Source organism: Xiphophorus couchianus, chromosome 23, assembly GCF_001444195.1.
Source record: "Xiphophorus couchianus chromosome 23, X_couchianus-1.0, whole genome shotgun sequence".
NCBI lineage: Eukaryota > Metazoa > Chordata > Actinopteri > Cyprinodontiformes > Poeciliidae > Xiphophorus > Xiphophorus couchianus.
The window spans coordinates 8,127,618-8,148,442 of record NC_040250.1 but is presented as its reverse complement, the minus strand read 5'-3'; the positions used below and the strand labels follow the sequence as shown (position 1 = coordinate 8,148,442).

The 20,825-nt window shown below is 36.2% G+C and overlaps 2 protein-coding genes across 3 annotated transcripts; both read left to right on the top strand.

Annotated features, from left to right (window-relative positions):
* The first annotated feature begins 6,798 nt into the window (after nucleotides 1–6,798).
* arl13a (ADP-ribosylation factor-like 13A) lies at nucleotides 6,799–14,319 on the top strand. 2 transcript variants are annotated; one of them, XM_028008186.1, is made up of 10 exons: nucleotides 6,799–6,927; nucleotides 9,281–9,397; nucleotides 10,645–10,715; nucleotides 10,793–11,045; nucleotides 11,137–11,242; nucleotides 11,568–11,773; nucleotides 11,866–11,974; nucleotides 13,286–13,556; nucleotides 13,637–13,753; nucleotides 13,858–14,319. In XM_028008186.1, exons 1-10 carry the CDS (start codon nucleotides 6,908–6,910, stop codon nucleotides 13,917–13,919), a joined length of 1,332 nt encoding a protein of 443 aa, XP_027863987.1. In that variant the 5' UTR covers nucleotides 6,799–6,907; the 3' UTR covers nucleotides 13,920–14,319. The 2 variants fall into 2 exon arrangements, with proteins under 2 accessions (XP_027863987.1, XP_027863988.1); XM_028008187.1 differs by having other exon boundaries at nucleotides 13,838–14,319.
* A 1,680-nt stretch (nucleotides 14,320–15,999) lies between these two features.
* tmem35 (transmembrane protein 35) lies at nucleotides 16,000–19,970 on the top strand. The gene is made up of 2 exons (XM_028009846.1): nucleotides 16,000–16,372; nucleotides 18,731–19,970. Exons 1-2 carry the CDS (start codon nucleotides 16,253–16,255, stop codon nucleotides 19,094–19,096), a joined length of 486 nt encoding a protein of 161 aa, XP_027865647.1. The 5' UTR covers nucleotides 16,000–16,252; the 3' UTR covers nucleotides 19,097–19,970.
* The last annotated feature ends 855 nt before the right edge of the window (nucleotides 19,971–20,825 follow it).

Here is a 20,825-nt window from a genome sequence, read left to right as displayed (position 1 = left end):
TGTGTTTTAAAGGTTTGAAGCATAATATAAACTTATACTAAACCTGATCTGAACACTTTAATTGAGCTGTAAATGTTTTTTGTTTCTTACTGGGCCTTTAAAAAAAAAAAAAATTAGTAATAATTTTAAAGCCTAACGCTGGGGAATGCATGTAGATCCCATTTCCGGTTTGAAATGATGGGCTACCCGCTCGTTTTGAGTTTCATTTTAAACAGATGACGTGTTGGTTCTAATGAAATTTGGTCTGAAATCAGACCTGTTCCTGTGAATGTTGAAAAACTGTTTCGCAAGCTGTGTGAAACGAGCACTCCAGAGAGTAGAGCCACTTGAAATATTCACATTAAACACGATTTTTAATGAGTCCAACACCATCTAGTGGTCAAAATAAATCAGAAAGTGTAAATGACGAGCCAGATTTAATAAAACTGTTATGGAAATAAGTTTTTCCAGTTGGAAACGGATTAATTTTTAACCACTTGACACATTTTAACAATCTATTTGCTAGTGGAGATCAAATCTTTCAAACTGAATTATTTCACCACCATCAAACAAAGCACAAAACAAAAGAAATAAGTGGAAGATGATATTAACCGCCACTCCTTTCTGACTGCCAGGGTCTGTCCTGTTCCAATGAAAGTAGTGTGAAGGACAGGCAAAGAGAGAGATCAGTTTCACTTCCATTTTTAGTTCCCCACAGCAGGGCGGGCTTGGTCTTGTTTTAGTGACCTACAGGCCTGAACAGGTGCAGATTTCAAACAGAACAAACCATCAAGCGTTACACTCAAACAAAGACATCTAGTCATTAATTTTAAAGAATGAAATGAAAGGATCCTGTTTGCAGAGGTGCAAATTCAAATTTAGTTTACAGGCGCCTGATTTGTTCAAACATTTCCAATGCAAATCCTTTTCCAACAGCTTAAATAATAATTAAAATAAGCTTTAACTTTGACGAAAGTAGCTTAGAACAGGTTCAACTCAGCTTTAACTGAATAAATAAACATCATACAGTTTAATCAGATCTTAGGAGAGATGATTCAACTTTGTGGGGGTTTGCACATTTCAGGAAGACTTGTCATTACACTGCAAAAACACAAAATTTTACCAAGTATACTTGAAATAAGACCAAACTAGCCAACAAGTAACCTTTAAGCAAGATAAAGAAACTTGCTTTAATTAAATAATTCCTTAATATTGAGTACTTTTTTAAAATCAATATCAATGAATTATTAACTTAAAAGAAGCTCCTACATCTTAACAAAAAGTTAATTAAGTTAGTTCTGTTTTATTTCAAGTGTACTAAGATATTTGCATTGGGGATTAGACCAAAAATACTTAAGTTTTGGTCTAATTTGGTTTTTGCAGCATGTAGACTAAAGGTACTTGGTAATATTTTACATTTTTGGGGTCTGGTTTCTAGTACAATTATCACCGCATTTGAAATAATACAAAACTAAATCACAAGCAACTTTTGTTACAAGTGTACTAAGATATTTTCACTAGAAATTAGACCAAAAATACTTTGGTTTTGGTGTTTTTGCAGTGCAGTAATGGATGCGTTTGCAGTGTGGTGTGAGTGATTCAAGTCCAGCCTGCAGTCAGTGAACCCAGCAGACGGGAAGTTCCTCCTGCAGAACCAGAGCAAGCTGCTTGCATATTTCCTGTTACCGATCCTTCAGATTGTTTTGAAATGCTTCACATGAAATTGAAATAAACGACACCGGAAGATTCAACTTTTATGTCCTTAATAGATCAATCTCAGTTTAAAACCCTGAGATTGGTGTTGTGGCCATTTATGTTGAATTTTTGTAAACTTCAATATCTTATACATGAGATTTATAAATGTGCTGCTATTGATTCTTTACTGTACACTCTGTTTCTTTGAATAGATGATCCAGAATGGATCCCAGTAGCTTTTTCAGAACGTAGTTATTATAGGGTTTAATTTTGTGTCTGGTGACTCAACCTAAAGCGTTACATTTACTAGGCTTTATGAAAATGATGCTGCCACTCTTGTACTTTACATTTGGGATGATATTCAAATTTCGATGCTAATTGTGGCCAAACACTTCAATTTTACTTTAATCAGCTTCAAATGAATAAAAACTGTTGTGGCCATTTATGTTGAATTCTTTTCAATCACAAGTGCGATCGTTATAGTTTTTTTTTTCTTTTAGGCAGTTAAAATCTACTCAAGTTAATTTGGAATCAAAATCTGTAATTAATTTTTGTATCTGGAATTGTTGGGATTACTTTGGTAGCTTTTATACGCTATCATTAAGAGATTAATAACACACCAGGACATGTCGTAGAGATGATTTTTGTTAGTTAAATGTGCAAAGTGATGGAGGGAGATTTTTTTATTATTATTTTTTGACCACACTGCAAAAAAACACAAAATTTTACCAAGTTTTTTTTTGTCTATTTTTAGTGCAAATATCTTAGTACACTTCAAATAAGACTACACTAAATTACAAGTAAATTTTCAGGAAGATATAGGAGCTTGTTGTAAGTAAATAATTTCTTAAAAATTATGAAAAAGAAATAGTTCCACTGGCAGATTATTTAATTTATAACAAGAATGTTTCCCCATGTTTTAAGTGAAATAATCTGCCAGTGGAACTTGTATTTTTTATCAATATTAAGGAATTAATAACAAGCTCCTGTATCTTGCTGAAAAGTTGCTTGTAATTTAGTTTTGTCTTATTTCTAATATACCAGGATATTTGTACTAAAGGTTACTCAATATTTGAGTAGATTTTTTACCAAATACTTTTTTACTCTTACTTGTGTACAATATTTGGGTATTCTGCCCACGTCTTGCATTTTAAAGCCCTAAATCTGAAGCTGTTCCAGACTTCCTGTCTCAGCACAGACACACTGTAAAACATTTGAGCCACATTTAGTTGAATCTACAATCTTCAACTCTTTAAGTCAAATAAATTTAGCAAGTTTTACATTTTGAATCTAAATGTGAGTTTGTGAAAAATAAACTCAGTCAGTTGTGTTACTTTTTTAGTAATTTTGTCAAACCTCCAAGAGTTGAGTAAACTAGAGTTTTTAGGTTAGCACTTAAAAAACTGAAAGAAGAAAAGACAGGAGTGGGAACTATTTCCCAGAATGCTTAGCGGCATGTTTCTGTATTCTGAGATGGCAGTGCGTTATATTGATCTGACTCTTGTGTTTTATTAAGGAAAACGTTTATTTTAAAGTCCTGATCACACTAAATGTTCTTGCACAGAATTCATTATGATGTTTAATAAAATTCATTTGTTCATGCAATTTGAAACAAGAACTTAAATGATTCTAAAGTAAATTAAGTACTTATTTTAACTTGATAATGTGAAAATCATATAGAAATGTGGCTCTTTAACTTATAGATGGCAGTTTTTTTTTTTGCATATTGTGAAATAATTATTTGGTTTAAATTGCAGTATTAAGTTAAAACTCGTAATTCAAGATTAACGAACTTAAAAAACAATGTTTAGACAACTTGTCTTGTTGTTAAATCAACTTCATGTACTTTAAAATACAAAACAATTTTCTTGTTGACTTAAATTGCATTTTCAAGGCAGCATGTGGACTTTCATTTTCAAGTTACGCGACCTAAATGTTTTGCAGTGCATCTGATTATTCTCACTCAGGATGTGCTGACTGTAACAAACACTGCGACATCAGCAGAATAATGCAGAAAGCAGGAGAAAATAGATGCTTGTGTTTTTGCTGCATGAGTGTGAATGTGTGTGTGCGGCTGACGCAGGGATGAGTTTACTCAGCACCGCCTGATTGGACCGGGATTTAAATGACATAATGCGATAAAGCAGGGAGAGAGGCCATTGGTTCTGTCTCTGCAAGATGTAACTGGATATTGATTTTGAAGTCCAACTGAAGCGTTGCCTCTTAAATCTTCTGGTAATGCTCCGCGGCGTTCTTTAAATAAACATGTAATCATATTTAATTGTCAATATATGTGATACATTTGCTGCCCGAATAGGAAAAGATTTATTGTTCAAACGCAATGGCGTTTCAGGCACAACATTTTAATATGGCTCCATCTAGTGGCTGTTGTTAATAAATACAGCTTATTAATATTGTTGTATTAATACCATTATGCAACATAGTCTGTTGAGTTAATCCGCAGTAAACGCAGAACTGAGTCATTTTTCCAACTCATTATATCTGGGACTGAATTATTTAGACATATTTAGTTACTAGATTTTATTACAAAAAACAAAAATTGTACTCAAGTAAAAGTAGAACTACTTCAACGTATTTTTACTCGTGTAAAAGTGAAAATAAACCATCCAATAGATTACTCCAGTAAGAGTAAAATACTAAGTAACTGATCAAAACATCAGTTGTTTAATGTTTAAACAAACCAAAATATAAAGTGAAGTGGAAATTTGGGTGTTTTAAGGACAAAAATTGCAATAATTTATACAAACAAGTAAATAAAATAAAATCAGGCAAAAGACAATTTTTTAAATCAATATAAAACTTATAAAACATAAACAAAAACTTAAGATGTGTGTATATGTCTAGTGAATTTTTGGTTAAAACATGTTTGTGAATCCAGACAAGTAAGAGTAGAAGTACTTCTTAATAAAGTTACTTAAAAGTAAAAAGTACAACTTTGTAAAAAATACTCCTGAATTTACTTTTTCCAAAAAATTACTCATGTAAATCTAAATATAACTAGTTACTCTGTTATAATTTCTATCATGAACTCATTCATAATAGAAGCATACATTAGCTATGCATGTAAAAAGTGGCATAAGTCAAGTTATGTTTATTTGTATAGGACATTTCACATTTCCATCCCATCAATGCAAAAACTTTATCAAAAAGGAAAAAAAGAGTTTTTTTTTTAAATTGGTGTGTTTCCATTAAGTAAATTTATTTTTGTAATTACAATTTGTGGATGCAGCTGGGGAAGGGAGAAGGTAGAGGCAAACGAGGAATCAATAAACAGAGGGTGAGGTGAAACATAAACAAACAAAAAAAATAAAGAATAAGCATAAACAATTAGAATAAATGAACAGCAGGGAAAATCTAAAGGAAATGAGCAATAAATAAATGATAAACAGAAATTAGTTCAAACAATAACAGCTAGTATCTGGTTGGACCATTTTTGTTTTCAGAAATGCTTTTATTTTTTGTTCTCAATGTGTCCTTACTTATTAGAGATATTTTTCTATACTAACACCAAACAGTTTCCTCATATTCATTGACTTCTGATTAACTGCAGCCATCTTAGTTGAAGCCAAGCAGAGAATAATGCTAACCAATCACTAGTCAGACGTTGAAGCCTTAAGACACAGCCCTCCTCATTTGCATAATGAGGCAGAAATGCATAAAGAAAAGTAAAAAGAGACGAGGAAATGTGAAAAAAACCAAACTCTTAAAAAAATCCTAAATATACATTTCTTGTTGAAAATGCATGTGCAAGGAAAAGGAAAAACAACATATTTATACAGCTCTGGAAAAAATGAAGAGGCTACTTAAAATGATCAGATTCTCTGATTTTACTCTTTATATGTATATGTTTGAGTAAAATTAATATTGTTCTTCTGTTCTATGATTTACTGACAAAAAGTCTCTGAAATTCCAAGCAAAAATTTAGTTTTTATTTGCAAAAAATTAGAAATGGTCAAAATAACAAAAAAGATGTGGCACTTTCAGACCTCAAATAATCCAAATAAAACAAGTTCATATTCATTTAGAAACAACAATACTAATGTTTTAATTCAGGAAAAGTTCAGAAATTAATATTTGATGGAATAACCAGGAGGTTTTCAATGGGATTCAGTGCAGTGGGCTCTTCATTTTCTCCAGAGATCCATCCATCCATCCATTTTCTGTTCACCCTTGTCCCTAATGGGGTCGGGAGGGTTGCTGGTGCCTATCTCCAGCTACGTTCCGGGCGAGAGGCGGGGTACACCCCGGACAGGTCGCCAGTCTGTCGCAGAGCAACACAGAGACATACAGGACAAACAACCATTCACACACACACTCACACCTAGGGAGAATTTAGAGAAACCAATTGACCTGACAGTCATGTTTTTGGACTGTGGGAGGAAGCCGGAGTACCCGGAGAGAACCCACGCATGCACAGGGAGAACATGCAAACTCCATGCAGAAAGACCCCGGCCGGGAATCGAACCCAGGACCTTCTTGCTGCAAGGCAACAGTGCTACCAACTGCGCCACTGTGCAGCCCCTTCTCCAGAGATGTATTTCTATATTTATTTTTAATTCTGTCAGTTTTGGTCTTCCATAGAAATCTGCAAATGTCTCTTAAAGGACTTTTAAAACTCTTTCTACTCATAAAACACAAATCATGATTCTCTGTAGCTCTCTGTATCATTGTCTGTTGAATTTTTTTTTCCAGTTGTCTTTGGGATCTCCATTAGCCGTTGTCATGACAATGGCTAAAAACAAAACATTCATTACAAAACCAGTTGTACACACTTAATATAGCAATAGTAACATAGTATATTGATTTATAAATGTACAATTTTATCAGTTTTTATAATTAAATAATTAAGAAGAGCTCTTTTAAAAGTTCTTAAAAGCAGTTTTTTGCTAAATAAATGTTAGTTATATTGAAAATATTTAGTATCTGTAGTACTTTCTGGAGTCCTGGAAAAGGAAATCATGGAGCGTCACACATCACACCACTCGATACATTTAGTCCTGGACGGATTTATTCACCTCCATCTGCTAAAGTTAAAAGGAAACCTGCGCCGTCCAATGAGATTTTCGACTGAAACTGTGCGCTCTCTGATTGGCGGAGAAGTTTCCCAGGATGCACCTCCCACATGAGGTGACTAACCGCTTACTGTGAGCCTGATTAGCTGAGCAGCAGGTTGGTGCAGGATGTTAGTCGGGGCCAACACCCAAACAAATGCATGGACATAGATCTGCTTCTGTGAGTATCTGAATGAATTTTTACATTTGCATATTTTAATATGTAGGCTAATTTACTCACATAATCTGCTTTTTATTTTAGTGCCAGCAGCACTGAAGATCACTTTATTGAGTTTCAGCACCTGCATGACATAATTATTACTAAAAAAATCAAATAATGACACGTTTTGTGATGAATACTGAGTTGTAAGAGGTTAATGTGGGTTTATTTTGTAAATAGTTTGTTTTATTAGTTATCACTGAGATTTCTGAGGAACAGCAAAATAGTTTTATAATTTCACTTGCCGGTTTGGTAATTTAGTTTTAAGTCTTTTAGCTTTATGCCTTGGAAAACCTCCAAAACCAGAATGCTTTTGCATTTCCAAACCTCTGACTAGAAAGTTCAGTTGAAGGTAAACAACATCCAATTAACCATTTGGCAAAAATTCAAAATCCTTCAGACGGCAAAAGAGATTATGGAAACTTTAAATCTGTTTTTAATGTGTGTATGTAGGTTCTTTATATAAAAAATAGCAAATATTTGCCTGGATAAATTATGACTGCACAGTCCGAGATGTGTTGATATATTAGCTGTTTAAGAAGCTGCGGTCTGAATCTCTGGTGCCTCTCCAAGTAATTAACTGTGTTTAAGTTACAAATATGAGCAAACTTTGTCGATATTCCACTAATGTCAAAAAACAAAACAAAATTTCACAATTGCAGTGCTTCCATTAGATAAGAAATGCAATTAAAAATCACACGTGAAAAAGTATGTTCATGCGATAAGTCATTAAAAAACGTACTGCGTCATCATCCTCCAACTACTTCCTGTCGTCTTCTTCTTGTGCCAGTAGCAACATCATGTGACTCGTGTGATGAGAAAAAAGTAGTAATATTCATAACTACTAATTCCTTTTCCCATCTAAATACTGAGTGAAATTCATGCTAGAATCTGTGTTACCAATCCGAAACCAATAATTTGTGCAAAACCACCTAATGTGTTTTGTACATCTTAAAAAGAAAAGAAGTGGTGTGAGTCAGATTTTGAACATGACTCTATACCATTGGTGTCAAACTCAGTTTCATTTTGGGCCAAATCAAAAACCTGAATGTTCTTAAAGGTCCGGTTGAGCCAGAATGTATCGATAAAACCCATTAGTTGCTTAACATATCAATAAACAGTAGTTTCAGCATTCAACAAGTGTAAATAATATTGAACATCTTTTCAGAGCGATCAGTCCATCCAGGAATTTGTGATTGTTTTTGTGTTTGTTTGGGGGTTTTTTGGAGTCCAAAAGAATTTTTCTTATGTTTGCGCTAATATATAAGTAAGGCTCAGGCAGCAGTCACTTAAACCCAATGTTTATGACCAATTCTGAGAAAAATGTGCAGTAAAAATATGAACAAAATGTGGGGATTTGTTAATTTTGTGGTTATTTTGTGTTTGTAAATACTAGAGGAATTTATTGATGTAATTTGGAGTCTAGAGGGCCACTTAAAAAGCTATGGTGGGCCAGATATGGCCGCCGGGCCTTGAGTTTGACACATGTGCTCTATTTTATTTATTTTAAAGTCGGAAGCATTCAATCCTATCAGTAAATAAAATCATAAATAAATCCTTTTTTAATTATTAGGAACTACTATAAAATGAAAGCTTGACTCTTAATTGGCATGATGGACGGAATGGATGGCATCCATCTCTGAAACTTTCCCTCATTTGCATGTTTTTGTTAAGGAACAGAGGCATATTTAGTGTTTTCTCTTTTAGTCCATTTCATTTATTCCTCAGAATTTCTTCTGCCTTCAAAAAGACTCTAATTTAGGCAAAATCTTAATAATTTAGCTACTTTCTAATGTTTTCTTGTTAAGATACATTATCTAAATTGACTGAAGGATTTCAGTATGAATCCGCAGATCATTAGAAAAAAGGGCTTCCATTACAGTTTTGCTAAATGACACACTTCATGCTAGCGTCAAAACATTTTTATTGGAAAACTAGTTTTTTCTCCATTATTTTCAAAATGTCAAATAAAAACTCATCTGCTTGTCTGCTGAGGACAAATACGGGTCATGTTGTGAACAACACTGTCAAAGTGGGCCATTCTAAACGGGCTTCAGCAGATTATGGTGCCTGAGCAGATGTACTTGACAAACTTATATCTAGCAGGTTAGTCAGTGGCCTGAATACCTCAGCCAGACCTTCTGCTCAGCGTCTACTGCAATGCATGGGGGAAACTACCAACCATCTGGGATCGTCCCTAAAGCCCAGAGTAGACAGGCATAAAGCGTCTTTGCGTCAAACCCGACCGTAAACCCGTTTACTCCAGCTGCTCCAGCCCCGTTTTATGACTAATGCTGAGGTTTACCGCCTGCAGGTACCAGTTCCAGAGAAGATGGTGGCCGCTGTGCTCACCTTGTTCTCCTCAAGTCAACATGTTCAACCTGATGAGCAATTGCTGCAGCTGGGTCGCCAAAATCCAGGAGCCAATCAGGTACGCACTGCCGCTTTCTCAACCTGAAGCTCCAACGGAGGAGAATGCATTTGCTGATTTTTTTTCTGGATTTGCTTTTTTTTGTCTTGCTTGTATGTTTTGAGATCATGAAACAAAGACTGCCAGAGTAAACGGAAAATAAAGGGTTTAAATGTTACTTTCATTGAATAACAGAAATTAGCTATACCTAAAAACCTGGTTATTTCCCCTGAAATCTAATAAATAATTTAGTTACTTTTGATGACAACATTTAGCCTAAAACACTTTTTTGGTCCACTCTTCTTTGCAGAATTGTTTAAATTCAGCCATGTTGGAGTTTGACGAGCCCAATCCAAACCTTCATTTTGTTATCTTTGTTATCATTCCTTCGGCCTACTTCAGAGTGTCAGACAGGTGCTAGTTAAGAGATTTCTTGTTTCTGCAGGTTTGGCAGAAATTATCCAGGGTTGTGGTCAGTGAAAAATAACTTTGCTTTCTACAAAAGACAATTTGTTTTAATAAGGCGGCGATTTCTTTTCACATAGAGCCAGGTTGGCCTGGATTTTTTTAATATATAAATAAACCCCTAAGGTTTTTCAAGGAATATGGTCCAAGCTTATTTCCCAAAAATACACCATTCCTAGCCTTAAAGGGTGTGTCATGCAAAATTCACATTTTGCATTTTTTTATACTTCCATTTGGGTCTCTACTGCTTCTAAAAACATCCAACGCTAATAAGTTAATGTTTTTTGGTGTCTGGAAAATGAGCCACTTCAAAAATTTCCTAAATGTAACGTCACAAATCAGCAGACACTGCCCGTTACCTAGTAACCCAAGTGGAGTTCTAACTGGTTTGACTGCTGTATGTGCTGTACAATGGCTGCTGGAAAATATGAGAATATACTTTGTGGTTGACCACTCAGAAACCAATTGCTGCATTCTTGCTTGTTGTGCAGGAGGCTCTACTTATGCTTTTCAGAGATGTACAGTTGTACAATTGCACATCTGTTTGCAGCCATTTTCACGTGCAGTGTGAATATTCAGTTAAGTGGGCGTGGCCAGTAGGAGCTTATTTGGATTTAAAGTGACAGAGGCTCTAAAAGAGCTCAAAATAAGACTAAACTCTAATTATCTAAGAATGATTTTGTGCAAAAAATTTTATGAACATGTTTTATAGAGCCCATAGACCAATCCTAACATGTTCAAGGAAGCATAATATGTCACCTTTAAAAGAGGACTGATATAGCTCTGTTTTTATTTCTCTGAAGGAAAGTGACCATTCTCGTGGTTGGTCTTGACAAAGCAGGAAAAACCTCATCGATCAGAGGGATGTTAAGAGGTACAGTCCTAAACACACCAGCGTTAGATATCCTCAGCAGGAATATAACACCTGACTCACCTGTTCTGCTGATCCAGTCCCTACTGGTGTCGACGCAGGGCCAACCCACGGCTGCATTAAAAACGAGCTGAGAGTGGAGAACTACCTCGTCACGCTGCTGGACGCCGGAGGATCAGTGGAGTCCCATGGAGCGTGGAGGGAGCTCTACGGAGAAGCCCATGGCGTCATCTTTGTGGTGGACTCCAGCGACAGGCAGAGGATGAAGGAGGCCAGGGACATTCTCGCAGACCTGCTGAAGCAACCGAGGGTTGCAGGAAAACCCATATTAGTGTAACGACTTCCTGCTTTTAACCTGACTTCTAGTTCTGGTTGAACTTAAATTATATTGGATTAATTCCTACGTGTGTTGTTGTGCTTTCAGGTTGGCAAACAAACAGGATAAGATGAATGCGCTGCTGGGAAGTGAACTGATTGAGATTCTTTCCTTAGAGAAGCTGGTCAACCAGAGCCGCTCTCTGTGCCATATTGTGAGTAAACTTCAGAGGTCGCCTTGGAAACAAGGTCACAGAATGACTGGATGTGGACACTCAACTAGGATGGATGGATGGATGGACCTATAAATGGATGGAAAGGCAAATGGACTGACCGATTGATGGATGGATGAACATATAGATGGATGGATTGATAAACAAATCGATGGACGGATGGATAAAAGGCAGTTTTTTTACTTTACTTTATTTTCCCTATTTAAAATCTACTTTTATTCTAAAAGTTTTCCATTAGTTCAGGAGTCCTGATGACAATGAAGTCAGACTGAAATATGAAGATTGAACCTTTTGTTTTTCTGCCCAGGAGCCTTGTTCAGCCTTAATGGACCTGCGGCGCTGGTCAGACAGAAAGACTCTGCGAGGCCTCCGCTGGTTGCTGCGAGCTGTTTGCCTGGATTACCCGGATCTGTGTGCCCGGGTGGCGCAGGACAGCAAGCGGCCTCTGGAGCCCCAGGAGAGAGAAAAGAAAGGCAGAGCCGAGAAAGGGCAAAGAATATCCAAACTTGAACGGTACTGTCAGAACCAGGGAAAGACTGAATACAACAGAGATTGGTTCTTTTAACAAGACCTGATGGTTAATTTTCACTTTCGTCTCACCTCAGAATGAGATCCAGCAAGTCGGATCTGCGTCAGGTTCATCGGTCCAGAGACAAAGAGAAAAGGAACAGTGGTGAAGGAAAGCTGCAGCCCATTAGGAACATGCTGCAGAAGGTCAGTAGAACATTGGTTTTCATCATGGCAAAAAAGTCTGTGGAAATAGTAGACCAGATAGCATATTTCAGTCATTGTGTACATTACAATTACTTTCAGCTTTCAGTTCACATTTGGGACGTCTTTGTTTTTGTTTGTTTGGGGTTTTTTTTACTTATATTTGGGTCTAAACTGCATCTTCAAACAGTCGAAACAATTTAAAATAACAATAAAAAAACACCTGGAAGTTTTTGGGGAATAAGTTAATGTCTTTTGTAGTCTGGAAACGTAGCGCTTTCAAAAACCTCCAGACAGTTGAGTCATAATAAACGGGCACGAAGCCGTTACCTAGCAACCCAGCAAGCCCAGCCGCTGAATTGCTAGCGGTTGGGCTTGCTAGCAACCCAGCTAGCTCGTTTGGGGAGCTCGCTAGCAACCCAAACGAGCTCCACCCTGTTTAGTCAGCTAGGTTTACGGCTGTATGCGCTGTACGGCGGCTGCTTGAAAATACAAGAATCTTGATGTTGACTTACCACCCAGAAACAGGAGGGTAGTAAGGTTGTATAATTGCGCATCTGTTTGCCGCCATTTTGAAGAGCGAGTGTAAATGTTGAGTTTGGGGGCGTGGCCATCAGCAGCTTATTCGACTTTAAAATGACAGGAGCTGCATTTCCAATACACATGTGTGAATAACTGTGTCGATATTCCGCTAATGTCGAGAAAACACATTTATGTAAGAAACACAATTATCACGCCTAAGTCATTATAAAACTTGCGCGCCACCGTCCTCCAACTTCTTCCTGTCGGCTTCGTATTTTCCGCCTGTAGTGACAGCCTGTTGATCATGTGACTAGTGTGACGTGAAAAAAGTGTTTGCGTTGCAGTTTTGTGCAATATGCTAATTGTGATACAGCAAAAAATCCACCTCATCCTACGGTGGTAAGTTTTTATTGAAAAACGCGTGTTTCTTTCAAAATTTTCATGTTTCCATTAAGCAAATTTATTTTCGTAATTGCAATTTGCCCAATTACATGGTCAATTCAAACACAGCTAGAAGCCTTAAACGGCTCATTCTGAAAGATCAAAATTGGCAGAACTGATCAGACTAAAATTACATTATCTAAGAATGATTTTGTGCCAAAACATGTGATGATCATGTTTTGTATCCTAACTTGTTCAAACAAGCATAATGAGTCACATTTTAAGTCAGCTAAATTCTTAACATGTCTTTTGGAAAGGGTCTTTTGTTGCTATCTAAAGTGAGAACAGAAATCTGAAGAATCTGGTAGATCAAACATGAGCAACAACAAAATAACGAGTCTTGTTTTCCAGGAAAACACACTGAAGAAGAGGCTGAGGTCAAAGAAGATGAAGAAAAAACCAGTGAAGGTTAAAGAAGGTGTAAAAGATGTTGAAAAAGCACCTGAAGAGGAAGAGGAGGGTGAAGAAAATGAAGGAGGGCAAGAAAGTTCTGGAAGCAGAGACAAAGCCAGCAGTGCCCTGATCCCTCCGAAGAAAGGCAAACTGAAACGCAAGACAAAGGTGAAAGAAGAGATGCTGGATGCTCCAGAGTCCCTGGAAAGCAACGAGACACCAACTAAAGGTTATCCTTAGCTGCCTTAATGTTGTTCGTTATGGTGTGTAGAAATGAAACCTCATATTTTTAATTTATTTTACATATAGCTAAAGGAGAAAGGAAGAGGAAGAAGAAGGTTGTGAAGGTAAAAAGAAAAAACAAGATCAACACAGAGGGAATGCCGGTGGCGTACTCTCAACCCGTGGACCTTTCCGCAACCTTTGGTGAGGCACAAACACTTCTTCTTACCTCCACCTGTCAGATAAAATAACCCAGGACTCTGAAAATACAAACTTTAATTTAAACAGATGAACCTGTCTCCCGGTAGATCTGTACCGAAAAGCAATCCAGGCTGTGAAGGAACGTCAGGATCAGGCTCAGGGACAGTGAATCCAGTTGCTTCCGACTCTCCAAACAGACACAACCTACAATCTACAGCAGTAATACTCAACACACCTCACCCACTTGGAAATAACTTCTACTTTTACCAAACAAGGAAAGTTGTATTGACCTCCTGACCCCTGAGCATTTGAGGAGAAGTCTCAGCGTGCAGTGAAGGGAAGGCAAAAAAAGAAAGTCGTGTTGTACAGTGTACAAAAAAGAGAAAACTTAGGCAGTATTGTGAGTACCTGGCCAAAATGTTGATTTGTAGTTTGTAAAATGTGATAATTTTTAAACTGTATGTTTTTATATATTATTTGAGAATTATCCAACAATGAGCTGATATCTTTGCAAAAACAGCTGTATACCTAATTAGATTATGAAATGTAATAAAAACATTGTCTCTAAAGTGGCTTGTCTCCTGTTATGGTCGGACATCTTGGACTCAGCTTTATGGTTTTGATGTTTGGAATCAATGTCCTATTGAAGCTATTTTCACATTTTAATCATTAAAGGTCTCCCAAACTGAGAGAAAATGAGTATTTTCATGGAAGGCAGCCACAAACGAGCTGTGAGCTGGAAGCACTGGAACATGTGATTGACCTTGGCGACGCATGTTTTCCATCACCTCGGACTGAGAGCGAGAGGAGGATGGAAAAAAAACTGACCTTCTCCTGAATCAAGTTCTTCCACCTTGGCTAAAAATTTCACCTGACTCCTTTAGGTGAATTTAGGAGCTGACTTTTGGATAAAAAGATGTCAAGGATAAAGCTCTGAAGTCAGGTGACTGTGTTCTTTCCTGCTTTGATTTTTCACTTTTTTAAAAAGTTTAGATAAGACAAACTTTCCAGACTTATTACACTACAGATAAACATAATCTGTGTTTATTCACTCTTTGAAATTGGTGGTATTCCTTGGTTTCCAATGGTTAACCCTTTAACAAGATATTTGTTTTCAATGTCTGGAAAAAAGGAGTTTTATAATCTGTTAAAACAAAGATGAAGCTTTATGGCCACAATGACGTACGTTTGACGTGTTGAGGTAGGTCTGGGCGAAATGACTTAAAATAAAATCTCAATTAAATTTTTTTGTGTTTTGTTTTTCATATAAAATACAACAAAAAGTAAAATATTGTATTTTACTTAAACTCTAAAAGGGTGCAATTAGAAACTCAGAAGCAGTAAATATAAAAAATAAATCAGTTTTTTTAGTCATTTTAAAGTTGTTTTTTTTTATACCTGATTTCCTATTAGATTTTTTGTTATCGTTTTCTTTTCTAAAAGAAAAATAAATTACAAATGATAGAAAAATATTTTCAAAATGACTTTTATTGTCCCTTCTGTGAGTTGTATGATGGCTACCAGGCTACAACATTTTTTTAAATTGTTTAATTACAAGAATATAGTCATAATTAGCAGAGTAAAGATGCAATATTACCAGAAGAACGTAGACTCTGTCTGACAAGATAGACACATTCGTTTCAAGGTCAAAATTTAAAGTCACACAAATAAAACATTTCTTAATAATTTACCAGCTGTGGTCATATTTTTACAGAAACTTTTAACTGTCAAAACTTTAAAATAAATCCAGGAGCAGTATCTTGTTAATACAAGAAAACTTTCTAGAGATGCAGTATTAAATTGAGAATTTTTCTCATTTTTCAAAACTGGTAGTAATAAGATTAGTCTCTCAGTAAAACTAAAATACAGTGAGAAGAGAATCATAGCAAGCCTCTTTACAGTATGTCTTATTAACAAGTCTAAATGTGTCAGAGGAGCATATTTTGATATCTCGTTCTGGCTATAACGAATTTTTTATGATATGATCTTGTTAGAACAAGATACTGCTCCTGAATCTATCAAGCTCTGGCAGAATGTTTCCATACATTCCACTTGCACTTTTAGTGCAAATCTTTAATTTTACAAGCTCGCTTGTTAGCGCAACCAATTTAATTCTGTCTTGTGTGGTGGTTCTTCCATGAAATAATTTTGTCCACAGGCCCCATGCAACCCGGACGAAGCTGAATCAAGCTAATCCTGTGCAGTGACTCGATAGCGTATCATGGTTGCCTAGCAACACCAACTGCTGCCAAAAATCATTCCTTCTCAGCGGTTCAGTTTCACCAGTCTGTGGCCTAATAGCGGGTTTAAATTGCTCTCTGTTGTGTATAATTGTGAAGAAAGCCCCCCACTCGGGGATGCGGAGTAAAGTGGCGGTGGCACCGTGTCGCCATTTTTTTCCTGGTTCATCCAGAAGCCCATCCCCCTGGTTGAGGGAAACCGTCCGACTTTCATCCACTCTCCACTGGGAAGCGGCCCGGCTGCGTGCACGGCGGTTGAAACATGGCCTCGCCAAGGACAATAACCATAGTGGCCCTTTCTTTTGCTCTGGGTTTATTTTTCGTGTTTATGGGAACTATTAAGCTCACCCCGAGACTAAGCAAAGATGCCTACAGTGAGATGGTGAGTAAGCGTTGATTCTTTAGCGCATCAGTCGGGCTAAATGAGAGCCATTGTTCTAGGCTTGCTGCAAACGGGCTCGAATATTAACATATGGAGACGCTGACCTAAATAATGAAAGAGCCGGAAAATTAGTTCATTGTAGAGCAACGTGCCACGCTAAAGCCTTGTTATCCTTGTGAAGAATTGGGTTATATTGCAGATAAATGTGGCTCTGCTGTAATCATCATTGTGAAGGTCATTTTATTGTAAAATAAACCTCATAATATATCTCCATCAATGTATAACGCATGCAAAAAAATTCCGAAATCGGCGCTGCGGAAAGAACTTTAATGTAAAATATATATTTCTTGTTAAGCCGGTGTATTTACTTACATTTATGCATAAATAATAACGATTTACTATGTGTATACATTTAAAAGTGTAGTTATAAGGCTTCCTTTTTGAAAGAAAGAAAGAAAAAGAACTGAAGAGCAATGGCGGCGCATTCGAGCAATTTCGGAGATGCACCTGCAGGTGCTGATGTTGAAACATCCTGCATGGATCAGAGCTGACTGGAGGGCATCCCAATGATCCCCATCAAAAATAAAATACGGAATCATAAAGGCATACATTCATATCACACATTGATTAATGTTGGAAATTTGTAAATAGATAAATATATAAATAAATAATTGGATTAAAAATGAGAATGGGTGGAGTGAACTTAAAATTTCATCATAATATATGTGTAATTTATTGTTAAAAGTGCAGATAAAAGATTTTTGGGGATACCCAGTCACTGCATACCTACCAAGGCCTCACAAAAACAAAAACAACTCTAAAGTAAACTTTCTCATTTTTAATAATGGTCGCTCTACTGCAACAATTACATTCAGTAATACAGTAGTACTGATAAACACTTAATAATTGCATTTATTTATATTTGGAGCTGTAAATGCAAGCATTTATTGTATTGTGCAGAATTAGTAGTTACAACAGTTCTGCAGAGTTGCAAACATAATTATTTATTGTCACATGATTTTTTAATGGTTTTTGTTTCACAGTAATGATTGATGATCTGACATTAGACCATTCATAAATCATATTAAAGATAGATAGTTTTTTAGTACGTAATTAAATAATTTAGTGTATCCAAATTTGGCTACGTCGTATGTTAAAGATAGACACATATTTATTTATAATTTCATCATTATTAGGATTATTTATAGAACGCCTGCGCTCCAATGCATCGTAAAAATAAACTTTCTCAGTTTCGTCAAAAAGACCCCAGTAGGGATTGGCAATCATTGTATTAGTTATTAATATGAAATGTTATTGTTAGTGAAATGACCATGGTTTAGTTTTAAAACCAACCACAATTTTGATCAATTTTGTTTATGAAGTCTCACAACAAACTGCATTTAAAAGTCCTCCTTTGTTGCTTTAATGAGAGCATAAGTATTTACAATGTCACATGAGTTAAATATAAAATTATTTATATATTAATCATTTTTAAAATCTGTTATTTATGTAAGTATGTATTTGGTAGACCACTGACATATTTTATTTTGTTTTTATTTATTTTATGGCATATTAAGTCAGGTTTCACATAATTTGTTTATTTTCTTCTTAACGTTTGTCTTGGATTTGGGTTCTTTTACCCTTAATACTGTAACAGTTGCTCTTTGAAATACAATTTTAAAGAATTGAAATAATTATAGATTTGTTTAATCATATAACATTTTTTCAGAATTTTAAAAATATATTTGATAAATGGTTTAGCCCAAAAAATTATGGAAGATTTCTAGATGTATTAAATATATTGGTCTTAGTGTTGTGACACTTTCTGTCACAACAACTTTCATAGGAAAAAAGTGGCTCTTAACTCGTCTTTGTTATTGGAACGATGTGGGTTAGATTAACTACGGGTGCACCAATAAATCGGTGCTGATTTTCTTAATTTTGGGAGATTTTGACTGGCCAATACTTAAATGTGAAGTCGATCTTATCCGCTGATCTTGTCTGCCTCAGCAAAGGTCTAAAAATCAGCCTTTGTCCTCTTTTGCTCTGCTGTGAGAGGTTTGACTGACAGACTGGCCCACCAGGTCATGTCTGCATGTTTGCAGTTAACAATAGTCATCCCAGCAATTCAGCAACATTCTTGCTATATTTTGTGACATTTCAGAAAAAAAAAAAGTATCGGCCAGAATCAAAATCGGCAGGCCAGGCTTTTTAAAGATTTGTGATCGGATAGGAAACTGCAATTATTGCTCCCCCAATAGTAACTGTTTAAAAAACCATAATAACACTTGGATCTGCTGAATATGGTGAAAGCATTTGCAGAGTTTTTAGCTTTTTCTTTGCGATTTTTTTTTTCAGAAAAGGGCATACAAAAGCTATGCCAAGGCGCTGCCAGGTCTGAAAAAAATTGGCATCAGCTCCGTTCTGCTTCGCAAGATCATTGGGTCCCTAGAAGTGGGCTGTGGAGTGGTGCTGACCCTGGTCCCAGGCCGGCCAAAGGATGTGGCCAACTTCTTGCTGCTGCTCGTCATGCTGGCTGTGCTGTTCTTCCACCAGCTAGTAGGGGACCCCCTGAAGCGATACGCCCACGCTCTAGTCTTTGGTATTCTGCTTACCTGCCGGCTGCTCATCGCCCGGCAGAGCGATGATCGGCCAGATCGGGAGGACACCCGGGAGGAGCTGCAAATCAACGACCAAGAAAGGAACAAGGTCAAGCAGTCTTAAGGTCTACAGCGGTAAAGGAAGAAATGGATTGCAGTAATTGAAAATTAAAGGGAATCATTTACTTCTAGTAATAACCCTCCACATATACATATCTTCTGTCGTCCAGCTGGCTGACTGATTAAGTTCACCAATTCCTCTGCACTTCCACTGTGAAACTAAGAACTCATGTTCCTTTTCTCCTCTGCATAATTGTGGACAATCATGCCTGATTGATCTCAACTTATTGTCACCACAGTCCTGTTTTCTATTTATTTGAGTGCTGCAGCTGTAATAAATGTTTGTGTTTTTACTTGAGTACATATTTTAATTGTTGATTTGAGAATGCCGCTTCTCCATCAGTCCTTGGATCTAGTTTTTTCTAATTTGTTTTTATACCGTAAGTAGCTAGGAAAGACCTGTTATAAGTCAATTTGAAGCATGCTTAATTTAGTCAGGAGTGCATAAGCCAAAAAAGAACTGTTGATAAAATTTTGTACCACTTACATGTCAGCTTTTCAAAGCTGTGGCAACACAAAGATGAATTACACAAAATAATGCAAATACTCATTTACTGTTTATTTCAGTAGATATTTCTGGGTGTTCAGATGATGGCCTGTTTTAAAATAAAATAATCTGAATATTCTCTTTCTTCTGCCAGGTTTAGGGCAACACAGATTGCCTCAGGTGTTTGCTGCTAACTGGTACAGCAGCAATTTAACCAAAACAATTATAATTTTGTCTGTAAGAACTTGTATATTATTCCTTGTAATTCACTGTTACAGTACAAAACTGGGTGATTTTTTTTCCATCTTTGAGCATTTTAGGTGCAGTTACAAATCCTGTCAATATTTCTGTAAATGAAGAACTTTAAATAAAGAATTGGAGGTGAGAGTGACTTTTTTCCCCTTTTTATCTATGCCTTTTCATTCAAAGTTAAGTCAGTTTTGCAGCAGAAACTAATAGGCATTGTTAGCATGACTATATCATATCAGAGCTTTTAATGATCCATCTGAAGCATGACTTTTTTCCTGGATTTTAAGTGTATACCTCAACTTACAGGAATTTTGAAAACAATTATTCTGTAAAGAAGCATAATCGTGTGAATCAGTTTTTAAGTAATTATATATATATATGTAATTGATAATTTGTTTTCTATCTACTTGCCTGATAAAATAAATTTTGAATAAAATAAAACATTAGAATTGAGGGCAGGGCTGTCCCAAAAGTCTGAAGTTAGCCTGATAGCATGCTATCTTGTTAAGTAGTTTTGGTGTGTTTATGTTAATTGCCCCATGGGAACACCTTGTAACTTGTACCTGTGGTTCCTGGGTAGTTGTATGATGTATCACTACTAGTGGCAGCAAAATAGACCCTCAGCACTGCCACCAACACAATGCTTTACAAAGGTTTGAAAGCTTTAATTGGGCTTTTCCAAACTTACTTATTGTTATGCTGTCCAAATATTTTAATTTTGTTAGGTTCCTGGATCGTTCCTCTACATTTTGACCAAAATCTTTTCCTTTGAGGTGACAGAAACTAGTTCAGATGTGAAAAACATAGCCACAATATTATGTTCCATCAAGAAAGTAATGCCAAACATGCATCGAATCTGTTTTGGAATGGATGAAGAAGGCTAATTTTAAGTATATTGAAGTGCCTGAAGCTAGTTTTGAGAATTATTCTTTATTCTTAAGCAATATTCTACTGGCAATAGTTCTAATAGTTTGACAAAAAAATAACAAAAATCTTA

Excerpts from the sequence above, each read along its gene's own strand:
- arl13a (XM_028008186.1), top strand. The coding sequence starts at position 6,908 with ATGGACATAGATCTGCTTCT. Across the intron at positions 11,243-11,567 it reads GCCGCTCTCTGTGCCATATT|GAGCCTTGTTCAGCCTTAAT; the intron begins GTGAGTAAACTT and ends TTTTCTGCCCAG. Across the intron at positions 11,975-13,285 it reads TTAGGAACATGCTGCAGAAG|GAAAACACACTGAAGAAGAG; the intron begins GTCAGTAGAACA and ends CTTGTTTTCCAG.
- tmem35 (XM_028009846.1), top strand. The coding sequence starts at position 16,253 with ATGGCCTCGCCAAGGACAATAACCATAGTGGCCCTTTCTTTTGCTCTG. Across the intron at positions 16,373-18,730 it reads AAGATGCCTACAGTGAGATG|AAAAGGGCATACAAAAGCTA; the intron begins GTGAGTAAGCGT and ends TTTTTTTTTCAG.